This window comes from Scyliorhinus torazame, chromosome 5 (genome assembly GCF_047496885.1).
Source record: "Scyliorhinus torazame isolate Kashiwa2021f chromosome 5, sScyTor2.1, whole genome shotgun sequence".
Taxonomy (NCBI): domain Eukaryota; kingdom Metazoa; phylum Chordata; class Chondrichthyes; order Carcharhiniformes; family Scyliorhinidae; genus Scyliorhinus; species Scyliorhinus torazame.
Genome location: NC_092711.1, coordinates 272,944,937 through 272,957,174, shown reverse-complemented (window position 1 = coordinate 272,957,174; position 12,238 = coordinate 272,944,937). Strand labels below are relative to the sequence as shown.

The following is a 12,238-nucleotide window of genomic DNA, read 5'->3' as shown; positions in this document are numbered from 1 at the left end:
GATTAACCAACCAAGGCGCCCACCACTACTCATTTTCCCATAGAACATAGAATATAGAATATACAGTGCAGAAGGAGGCCATTCGGCCTATCGAGTTTGCACCGACCCACTTAAGCACTCACTTCCACCCTGTCCCCGTAACCCAATAGCCCCTCATAAGCTTTTTGGTCACTAAGGGCAACTTATCATGGCCAATCTACCTAACCTGCACGTCTTTGGACTGTGGGAGGAAACCGGAGCACCTGGAGGAAACCCACGCACACACGGGGAGAACGTGCAGACGCCACACAGACAGTGACCCAGCGGGGAATCGAATCTGGGACCCTGGCGCTGTGAAGCCACAGTGCTATCCACTTGTGCTACCGTGCTGCCCCTTACTCCAACTGCTCCAAAGATGCCAGTCACAAGGAAGAATCAAAAAGAACACAGTCCTCTCCAAGGTACATGATCTGCCTGGGCCTTCATACGAATAAGCACAGATTCTCAAGATTCAAAGTAACAAAAGTGCAAAATAAAAACCCGATACAAATAGATAACAGAACAGGGCAAGACTGCACAAATCACATATCACATTAGCGGCCCAATATGGTTTTGCCAAAACAGGGTAACAGCCCTTGTGCTCATACATCGCATACCTTTGATTTATTTTGCACTTTTGTTACTTTGAATCTTGAGAATCTGTGCTTATTCGTATGAAGGCCCAGGCAGATCATGTACCTTGGAGAGGACTGTTCTTTTTGATTCTTCCTTGTGACTGGCATCTTTGGAGCAGTTGGAGTAAGGGGTGTGGTGATGTGCATCAATGTAAATATATGTAGGCTAGCTAGACACTAGAGGGAGCACCAAAGGCATCACGCACACACACTCAACCAATAGATCAGGTAGATAGGACACGACCAATGGACATTCACGATACACATGGAGGTGACACATCAACCCATATATAAAGGACACCACACACATGATCTGCCACTTTCCAGTGGAGACAGTCAGTGAGTACAGACACAGGGTTGATTCAATATTACGCCCACCACTGGTTTGCAGCAACTGGTTAGTCAGTCTGGGTAGCTATAGTAGGATTAGCAGTGGTGTCGAACCCGAGTAATAGAAGTGTAAATAGTTTAATAAACGTGTTGAAGTTATCTCCACGTCTGGACCTTCCTTTGTCAAGTGCACCACAAGGAAGCCGCTTATGTTACACCTACAACATAACAAATCATGGTACCAGGACTGAACTGTTTCAATCCATATAGCCATACCTCAGCGTACAGTGACAAACAGCAATGATACCCAGGCAAGATGTTCGAGATCCGGGTTCCGCAGCAGCTCCAGTGCCACGGCGATCCCCGCGAAAACTGGCAGGTATTCCGGCAAATGTTTGAAATCTTCCTGTTAGCAGCCGAACTAGAAGACATGGCCGATGCTGAAAAGACAGAGCTTCTCCTCACCATCGCCGGTGCCAGAGCAGAAGAAATCTTTTAAAAATTCAAGTTCTCCAAGGGGCAAAACAGGAGCGACTTCCAGGCAGTCCTGGACAAATTCGGCAAATACTGTGAGGAAAACACAGTCCAACCAGCAAGAAAAGGTAAGAGAAGTGCCAGTACTCACCACGAGGCCGAGATCCCGGAGCAGAGAACAATTTTGATCGGCGGCCATCTTTCTAAAGGTACTGCACTTGCGCAGTTGCGCGAAGCCGCGCATGCGCAAATGAGAACAAGGCCCAAAGTAAAGCAACAGTGATCTGCGCATGCGCAATCTCTTCCTACGCACTACGTCACGCGCGTCATGATGTCAGAGGCCCCGGACCACGCCTATTTAAAGGGGAAAAATCCCAAATCAAAGGAAAAATCTTTTAAAGCCGTAAAATAACCTTCCTTCACCTGGAATGACAGCACAATGCCTCAAATTGAACCAGGAAATGAAATTAACCTCCAAAGAACCCTGCAACAAGCAGTTACCTACGCCCAAACCGATGATTCCGACCTTGAATGCTTCGAAACTGACCTTTACATTTTCTCTGGACCTTGTGAGCCCAATGCCAGCTCCGGCGCAAACAGTGATGATATGGTCCTAGAAGACTACGACGCAGACAAACCTTTCACCTTGGGAGGCTACCCCAGTACCAAATCCGAACCGCAACTAGGCGTGTTGCACATTGGCGACCCCCCCTATTGAATCCGACGCAGACGCGGATTTGTTCTTTGGATTTGAGGATCTTAAGCCCAGCAGATATGACATCCCAACTCGTGAGTGCAGGATGATGCTGCAGCCGGAAAGTATGAGACAGAGAGCGGCACAAGCCCACAGAGAGCGGCCTGCTGCCACACAGAGCGTGGTCCACGCACCGCTCAGGGTTCCCGACTCTACGAAAGAAGACATGCAAGACTCCACACCGCAGTCCTTGCATGAACAAGAAGTGACTCCAGTGTCACAAGCCTCCACAGCACGCTAGTGGACAGACTCCATAATTGCAGAAACGCAAGACTCCAGAGCACAGTCCTTGCACGATCAAGAAGTGACTCCAGTGTCACAAGCCTCCACAGCGAGCTCGTGGACAGACTCCACGATAGAAGAAACGCAAGACTCCAGAGCACAGTCCTTGCACACACAAGAAGTGACTCCAGTGTCACAAGCCTCCGCAGCGAGCTCGTGGACAGCCTCCACGATAGAAGCAACGCAAGACTCCAGAGCACAGTCCTAGCACGAACAAGAAGTGACTCCAGTGTCACAAGCCTCCACAGCGAGCTCGTGGACAGACTCCACGATAGAAGAAACACAAGACTCCAGAGCACAGTCCTTGCATGCACAAGATGTGACTCCAGTGTCACAAGCCTCCGCAGTGAGCTCGTGGACAGCCTCCACGATAGAAGCAACGCAAGACTCCGACGCGCAGTGCTTGCAGGAACAAGACCATGAGGGTCTAGCAACCTCCTCTGACCAACTAGCGGCAGACGATGCAAGTCTGCCATGCTCAAGTAAACAGCAAGATGACTATGACAGTCTACCATGCTCCAGTGCACAGCAGGACGACCATGACGGTCTATCATGCTACAGTGAAGAACAAAGTGACGATGACAGTCCAAGCCCAAATGAAGGACAACAGCAAGACAAAGACAGTCCACCCACATTGCTTGCGCCACCAGATGAAGAATCTGACAATTTACCCAACCCAAGTGAACAACAAGCAGCTACTGAGGATCTACCCACGGTATGTGAGACAAGTGACGACAGCATCCCATTTCCCATGCAAGATGTGCAAAGTGACAGACCTCAGCTAGTGTGTACAGAGGCACTCGACGATCACTGTGAGACCACTGGTGACTCCGGTGACACCATGATACTTCCTTCCTCATTCGCTCAAACCTCTCCACAAGTCAATGCATTCCTGCATGTTCCGACTCCAGATGTGCAGCTTCAAGAAATCTCAGCTGACTCCAGTGAACCTGCTAAGACTCCGGACGGGGAGCATCAACAAACCAACACTGACTCAGTTAAAACAGACCAGACTCCAGATGGGGAGCAACCAAACGGCAAATGCCACAACGACAGGAGATGGATCACTTAACAATTACACTGGGTCAGTAATAACAAGCAGCGGCTACAGTCCAAGAGGAATACACCAATATTCACCACAGCTATATCCACACATTTTTTCCACACCAGCAGTTCAGCCAATGACAGCTCATGCTGGACAAACCCAGTATTCAGGCATGCAGCAGCCAGCAGTCTATGCAGCATATTCTCAAACAGGCCAGCACTACGGATTGCCCACTAATGGAATCAAGACCGAAGGAGGACTACCACAAGCGCAATCTGCACTACAGACTGGACTACAGACTTAGTTACAGCCTGGGATTTGCTGCACACCAGCCTGGCCAGACGGCATATTCCTATCAGATGCAAGGTTCTAGTTTTACACCATCGCCAGGTATTTATGCGAGCAGCAATTCTGTTTCCATTTCGACAATCTTCAACAGTTCTCAGCAGGATCACCCTTCCAGCTCAGCATGTGGCCAGAACCAGTATGTACAGTCTGATCCAACTTCGACATATAGCACATCTATGACCTCGAATGATACTGTTGATGGTACCTCTTCAACATCAACACCTTATCAGCTACAAGATGCCATCCGACAGCACCATCACTGACATCGGAAAAAGAAAGGGACTCCAAATCAGACAGCGAAGTGATTTGACCACTTCTTGGTTCCTGTGGCACAGGGACGTTGATGGCGTTCATAACCAAGAGAGACATTTGACCATGATGATTGATGGCTTTTGGACTCACACAAATGATTTGGACTTATTGTTTAATCACTGTTCCCATTATAGGAAGGACGTGAAGGCTTTGGAGCGGGTGCAGAGGAGATTTACCAGGATGTTGCCTGGTATGGAGGGAAAATCTTATGAGGAAAGGCTGATGGACTTGAGGTTGTTTTCATTGGAGAGAAGAAGGTTAAGAGGAGACTTAATAGAGGCATACAAAATGATCAGGGGGTTAGATAGGGTGGACAGTGAGAGCCTTCTCCCGCGGATGGAAATGGCTGGCACGAGGGGACATAGCTTTAAACTGAGGGGTAATAGATATAGGACAGAGGTCAGAGGTAGGTTCTTTACGCAAAGAGTGGTGAGGCCGTGGAATGCCCTACCTGCAACAGTAGTGAACTTGCCAACATTGAGGGCATTTAAACGTTTATTGGATAAGCAAATGGATGATAATGGCATAGGGTAGGTTAGATGGCTTTTGTTTCGGTGCAACATCGTGGGCCAAAGGGCCTGTACTGCGCAGTATCGTTCTATGTTTTAGGACTTGTATACACCTTAACGTATCTACCTGTTTTTTGTTCAATTTTCTTAAAGTGTACAGAAAATATGTAACATATAAAAAAGGGGGAATGTGGTGATGTGCATCAATGTAAATACATGTAGGCTAGCTAGACACTAGAGGGAGCACCAAAGATATCACACACACACACACTCAACCAATAGATCAGGTAGATAGGACACGGCCAATGGACATTCACGATACACACGGAGGTGACACGACCACAGGGGGGCATTACACCAACCCATATATAAAGGACACCGCACACATGATCTGCCTCCTTTCCAGTGGAGACAGTCAGTGAGTACAGACACAGGGTTGATTCAATATTACACCCACCACTGTATTGCAGCAACTGGTTAGTCAGTCTGGGTCGCTATAGTAGGATTATCAGTAGTGTCGAACCCGAGTAATAGAAGTGTAAATAGTTTAATAAATATGTTGAAGTTATCTCCATGTCTGAACCTTCCTTTGTCACGTGCACCACAAGGAAGCCGCTTATGTTACACCTACAACATAACAAATCAAGGGGCAGCACAGTAGCATACCCTTGTCAGGATAATATTAAACCAGCAGCAAAATCACAAGGGAATAAAGTCCAGGATTATTGATGAACAGTAGGATAATAACACATAGTATCAAAAGAAAAAGCATATATTTATGCAAAGTTGGGTGGCAGATCAGATTCACAGAATATAAAAAACAGTAAAGGATGACTAAAAGATTGATAAGGTGGGATAAATCAGGGTATGAGAGAAAGTGAAATAGAAACATAAAAACAGATAGTAACAACTGTTGTGTGCCCTCCTACTGAGTCCACTGGTGTGCCTACGGACCTTAATTGGATGACAAATGAAGAGGAAGCGGAGTAGGTGGCCGTCTCACATAAAGTTCCTCTGGTGGCTGTGCTGAGGCCTGGCATGGTCTCAAGACCTGCATTTGGTCTCGATGTCAGGGCTTGTTGGAAACTTCTGCTCTCAGTGTTAATCTTTCAAATTCATCTTCAAGATCCTGATGAAGGATCATTAAACGGATATACTCATTCTATTTCACCCTCCATGGATGCTGCCAGACCTAAAAGGTGCTACCAGCATTTTCTGTTTATATTTCAGATTTCCAGGGTCCTCTGTATTTTGGGTTGAATCCGGAGAGTCTGACTTTAACACAGCGACAGGTTTGCCTTTACCTACTAACCCATCACTGGAGTTCACCATGAACTGAATGTTTCTGCCTCTATACAGAAGTGAAATTTGTCCTTTTTATGGATTGCTATCAACTAATAATCTCAAAATAAAAGCAGCATTAAAGATAACACTTACCAATCAGTGGATAGGGTGTCGCCTCTTTTCGCGAAATGACCCAAAGCTGGTAATTACTAGTTCTGTCCTGTTCGTGTTAAAAAAATAAAGTAAGCAATTAATATTATGAATCAGCTCAAACCGTGTCACAACGACCAAGATTTCTGTTCAGTCATGGGGGTTATTAGGTGGGTGGGAGGTGAGCTGTGCCTAATTGTTGGTGAGTGAGGTTTAGGGGACGTGTGTTGGACGGGTGAGTGTATTTGTTTCTGTTCAGTAGATGCAGGCAAGTTTCATCTCAGAAGTGCAGGAAGGGATTGATTTTGGCTCATGCATTGGAAGTGAACAAAGGTGGCACTGATTCCTGCTCATGTGAGAGTGAAGCAGGCGGGAAGGTTCATTGGACTTTCCAATCATTCACTTTGTCCGCAGAAGTTTTCCAGTTTCTTGTGCTAGTTGATGGAGAGGATTACCGCTGCAACTTTGCGAACTCTCACATTTCTGACCGTTTGGGAATAGGCAATCAAGAAATGAAATGAAATCAAGAGTTGAGCGGTATGCCTAGGGAGGTTGTGGGGGGAAGGTGCGTACTGGGCGGGTGACATTCAGAACTATCTGTGAGCAGAACCTTAGGAGAGCTGCTAATGCAAGGTAAAGAGGATTTGGTATGTAATAGTTCCGAAACCATGTACGAAAAAAAAACTCAACTTACTTTTGTATTGAGCTGTTGAACTGCCATTTTAATGACCTTTTTTGCTGTATCCGTGTTAGCCACCATAAGTGTCAACGCCTAATAAATTAAAAACAGAGGTCCACGTCAGTTTCATATGAACAGGTTTCAATCGTTGTGCTTTTCAGAATGAGAGGTGTTTGCTAGGAAATGGGACATTTCCAGTTGTAAGCACTCCCAGATTAGCTACAGGAAGACGAGATGTGGTAAAGACCTCTCCAAAATACTCAAATTCTAGCTTCGGGAAAGCATCGATTTGGCATTTTTACAATCACCACCCAATGATTTATCAGATGGAAATTAACATAATAGTTAACGTTGTAGAATTCCAGCATGGAACCTCGCCCACTAGGACAATGGGCATGTGAGGCACGATCAATTGGACAAAGACGATAGTTGAATCCAACTGAGGCTTTATTGCTATCAGATGTGTGGCCTCCCACAGCCGCTGGTGAAATAGCTGCTGGCTGGAGGACATGCATATTCATACCCCGCCTCCTGGACGGAGCCAGCAGGCAGGGACTACCGGCGAACCTGTAGTACAGGTCCTACCGTACATCACCTAATACAGGTGCAACAGTGGTTTACCACATTCACCCCCTGCTAAAAATTGAGTCCGGCGGGAGTGATGGATAACTACATATAACAATGAGTTAATATTTACAAGATTTGAGCAAACAAATGTCCTTTGATGTCCGGTAGACCGGTCAGAGGTTTAGTCAGTCCGGGGCCTTGATGTTCCTCTGGGAGCGACACAGTGGTGTCGGCGATGTTGGTGCTGATCTGGTCGATGGTGACTCCGGGACCATGCCAAAACCCTCTTCATCGCTGGTTTAGCACACTGGGCTAAATCGCTGGCTTTTAAAGCAGACTAAGGCAGGCCAGCAGCACGGTTCAATTCCCGTATCAGTCTCCCCGAACAGGTGCCGGAATGTGGCGACTAGGGGTTTTTCACAGTAACTTCATTGAAGCCTACTTGTGACAATAAGCGATTTTTAGGGGCTGTTTAGCACAGGGCTAAATCGCTGGCTTTGAAAGCAGACCAGGGCAGGTCAGCAGCACGGTTCAATTCCCGTAACAGCCTCCCTGAACAGGAACCGGAATGTGGCGACTAGGGGCTTTTCACAGTAACTTCATTTGAAGCCTACTTGTGACAATAAGTGATTTTCATTTCATCGTCGGGCGTGGGCAGAGGGAGGACGGATGGTCCTGGGGGGGCTGCTGTTGGGAGCGACGGGGGAGCGGCGGGGGCGGAGGGAGTGTGGGGGTGGAACCTGCTGGTACCAGGTCCCTGAGGGAGACCGTATCCTGGAGGCCGTCGGGGAACGCTACGTAGGCGTACTGGGGTTTTGCGTGGAGCAAGTGCACCCTCTCCACCAACGGGTCCGCCTTGTGGAGTCGAACGTGCTTACGGGGAAGCACGGTTCCCGGAGCTGCGAGCCAAGTCGGGAGTGACATCTCGGATGTGGACTTCCTGGGGAAGGCAAAAAGACGTTCATGGGGTGTATTGCTACTGGCAGCGCAGAGTAATGAGCGAATGGACTGGAGCGCATCAGGGAGGACCTCTTGCCAGCAGGAGGCCGGGAGATTTCTGGACCGTAGGGCCAGCTGGACGGCCCTCCATACCGTCCCATTCTCCCTTTCTACCTCTCCGTTTCCCTGGGGGTTATAGCTTGTCGTTCTGCTGGAGGCGATACTCCTGCTGAGCAGGAACTGACGCAGCTCATCACTCATGAATGAGGATCCCCTGTCACTGTGGATGTAGGCGGGGAAACTGAACAGAGCGAAGGTTGTGTTGAGGACTTTAATGACGGTGGCAGACGTCATGTCAGGGCATGGGATGGCAAAGGGGAATCTGGAGTATTCGTCGATCACACGGAGAAAATATGTGTGATGGTCAGTGGAGGGGAGGGGGCCTTTGAAGTCCACGCTGAGGCGTTCAGAGGGGCGGGAGGCCTTCACCAGATGCGCGCGGTCCGGCCGGTAGAAGTGCGCTTTCATTCCGCACAGACCTGGCAGTCCCTGGTGATTGTCCTTACTTCCTCGACGGAGTAGGGCAGATTTTGTGCCTGAATTAAGTGGTACAACCGTGTGACTCCTGGGTGATAAAGGCTGTTGTGCAGGGCCTGTAGTCAGTCTACCTGTGCACTGGCACATGTCCCTCGTGATAGGGCATCTGGGGGCTCATTGAGTTTGCCGGGGCGATACATAATCTCGTAATTGTAGGTGGAGAGCCCGATCCTCCACCTCAAGATTTTATCGTTCTTGATCTTGCCCCGCTGTGTGTTGTTGAACATGAAGGCTACCGACCATTGGTCAGTGAGGAGAGTGAATCTCCTGCCAGCCAGGTAATGCCTCCAATGTTGCACAGCTTCAACGATAGCTTGGGCCTCCTTTTCGAAGATGAGTGCCGAATTTCTGAGGCATGAAGGGTGCGGGAAAAGAATGCCACGGGCCTGCCTGCCTGATTGAGGGTGGCAGCAAGGGCGACGTCTGATGCGTCGCTTTCTACTTGGAAGGGCAGTGTCTCATCTACAGCGTGCATTGTGGCCTTGGCAATATCAGCTCTGATCCTCAGCCATCAGGGGAAACTGGATGGACTGTATGAGTGGGCGGGCCTTGTCCACATAGTTTGGGACCCACTGAGCGTAGTACGGAAAGAACCCAGGCAGCGTTCGAGGGCCTTGGGGCAGGGGGAGCTCCATGAGGGGGCGCATGCGGTCGGGATCGGGCCCCAGAACTTCATTCTGGACCACATAGCCGAGGATGGCTAAGCGGTTTGTGCTGAACACGCACTTCTCCTTGTTGTAAGTGAGGTTTAGGAGAGTAGCGGTGTGGAGAAATTTAGCAAGGTTGGCATCGTGGTCCTGCTGATCATGGCCGCAGATGGTGACGTTGTCTAGGTACGGAAAGGTGGCCCGCAACCCGTACCGGTCAACCATTCGGTCCATCTCCCTCTGGAAGACCGAGACCCCGTTTGTGATGCCGAAGGGGACCCTAAGGAAGTGGTATAGGTGGCCGTCTGCCTCGAAGGCGGTGTATGGACGGTCCGATTTACGGATGGGGAGCTGGTGGTAGGCGGATTTCAAGTTTACCATTGAGAAGACCCGGTACTGCGCAATCTGGTTAACCATGTCAGATATGCGTGTGAGGGGGTATGCATCGAGCTGCGTGTACCGGTTGATGGTCTGGCTGTAGTCCACGATCATTCGGTGTTTCTCCCCAGTTTTAACTACTACCACTTGAGCTCTCCAGGGCCTGTTGCTGGCCTTGATGATGCCTTCCTGAAGCAGCCGCTGGACATCGGACCTGATGAAGGTCTTGTCCTGGGTGCTGTGCCATCTGCTCCTGGTGGCGACGGGTTTGCAATCTGGAGTTAGATTGGCAAAGAGGGAAGGTGGATCGACCTTTAGGGTCACGAGGTGGGACACAGTAAGGGGTGGTAAGGGCCCGCCAAATTTCAGAGTTAGGCTCTGGAGGTTGCACTGGAAGTCCAGGCCGAGGATTAGTGCAGCACAGCGGTTAGGGAGGACATAGAGGCGGAAGCCGCTGAATTCTACGCCCTGGACCGTGAGCGTGACCGTACAGTACCCCCGGATCGCTACGCAATGGGATCTGGAAGCCAGGGAGATTTTTTGGTTGGCGGGGTGTATCGTGAGGGAGCAGCGCCTTGCCGTATCCGGGTGTATGAAGCTTTCGGTGCTCCCGGAGTCCAGCAGGCAGGAGGTTACATGTCCGTCGGCTTTCACGCTGGTGGATGCGTTGGTCAGGTTATGCGGATGAGACTGGTCGATTGACATGGAGGCGAGTCTTGGTTGGTCGTCGCTGGCATCAGATAATGGGGCAGCTGGTGAGCCCGGGTCCTGGAACGCTGGTGGTGCCCATGTGCTGAGGGGTAGACAAGATGGCGGCGCCCGAAGATCTTGAGGGTTACAAAATGGCGGCACCCATGAAATGCACGCTGGGGGGATGGAACAAGATGACGGCACCCATGAAACGCACATGTTGCGTGGAGGGGAAGATGGCGGTGCCAACTGGCCGCACGTGGTCTGAGGGAGGGGGGATGGCGTCGCCTATTGTCCGTGACCGAGGGAGGTGGGGGTGATAGCAGCTACTGAACGGGCCTGGCACACCGCAGCAAAGTGACCCTTCTTCCCACAGGCTTTACAAAGGGCAGCACGGGCCGGGCAGCGTTGGCGGGAGTGCTTCTGTTGGCCGCAAAAATAGCATCGGGGGCCCCCAGGGTTCGCTGGCTGGCATGCAGCGCAGGCATATATGGTGGGCAGCGCCCCCGCTGGGGCAGCTGTCTGTGGGGTCCACGAAGCGTAGGAGGGGTGGGCCACGCAGCTGGGGGTGCAGGACTGGACGTTGCGCAGGGCGACTGTCATGGAGAGCGCTAGCGTTTTAGTCTCTGCGAGGTCGCGCGTGGCCCCTTCTAGGAGTCGCTGGCGTATGAGATCTGACCCAATTCCAGTCACAAAAGCGTCCCGCATAAGGAGGTCTGAGTGTTCCGTGGCCGTAACGGCCTGACAGTCACAGTCCCGGACTAGTGGGATTAGGGCCCGCCAGAAGTCTTCTATGAACTCACGAGGGAGTTGAGAGCGAGTGGCAAGTGCGTGCCTGGCGAAGAGCGTGCTCGTTTTCTGTGCGTAGTTGTCCTTGAGTAGAGTCATGGCTTCGGTGTAGTTCAGCACATCCTGGATTAGCGGAAAGACTTTGTAGCTCAACCTGGAATATAAAATCTGAATCTTCTGAGCCTCTGGAACAGGGGTTAGTGCCGCGTTGATATACGCCTCGAAGCAAGCTAGCCAGTGCTGGAAGTCCTTTCTGGCGTCGCTTGAGTGCGGGTCCAGCTGCAGGCGATCCGGTTTGATACGGAAGTCCATCCAACTGATAGCAATAAATTGAGACACGATCAATTGGACAAAGACGATAGTTGAATCCAACTGAGGCTTTATTGCTATCAGATGTGTGGCCTCCCACAGCAGCTGGCGAAATGGCTGCTGGCTGGAGCACATGCATATTTAAACCCCCCTCCTGGGCGGAGCCAGCAGGAGGGACTACCGGCGAACCTGTAGTACAGGTCCTACCGTACATCACCTAATACAGGTGCAACAGGGGTTTACCACAGCGTGGAAATTTTTGGTTCAAGCACACCCACCCCCAATCCTGTCTCCATCTCAGCAATTCACAATTTTCCATCCAATGATTTCAATGAATAGAAACTCATAGGAGAATACATTCAAACTCACACCAAGTGTTCTGCACCGGGAGCGAAATTTCATAAAATCACCACTCTAGTGCTGAATTAGAGTCTGCATATGCTTGGTAGGAATTAAACTGAGTTTTCCAAGTGGATCTAGCATAGGACCATTGAAGCCAGCA

The 12,238-nt window shown here is 50.1% G+C and overlaps 1 protein-coding gene across 3 annotated transcripts in view; it reads right to left on the bottom strand.

Moving 5' to 3' along the window:
• The window catches only part of arhgap20b (Rho GTPase activating protein 20b), a 156,827-nt gene that overhangs the window by 46,743 nt on the left and 97,846 nt on the right, over positions 1–12,238 (bottom strand). For all 3 annotated transcript variants that reach the window (XM_072505578.1, XM_072505577.1, XM_072505579.1), the window contains exons 7-8: positions 6,836–6,913; positions 6,145–6,211 (exon numbers count right to left, since the gene is read on the bottom strand). In XM_072505578.1, coding sequence (XP_072361679.1) covers positions 6,145–6,211; positions 6,836–6,913 — 145 coding nt within the window. The remainder of the gene's footprint in view (positions 1–6,144; positions 6,212–6,835; positions 6,914–12,238) is intronic.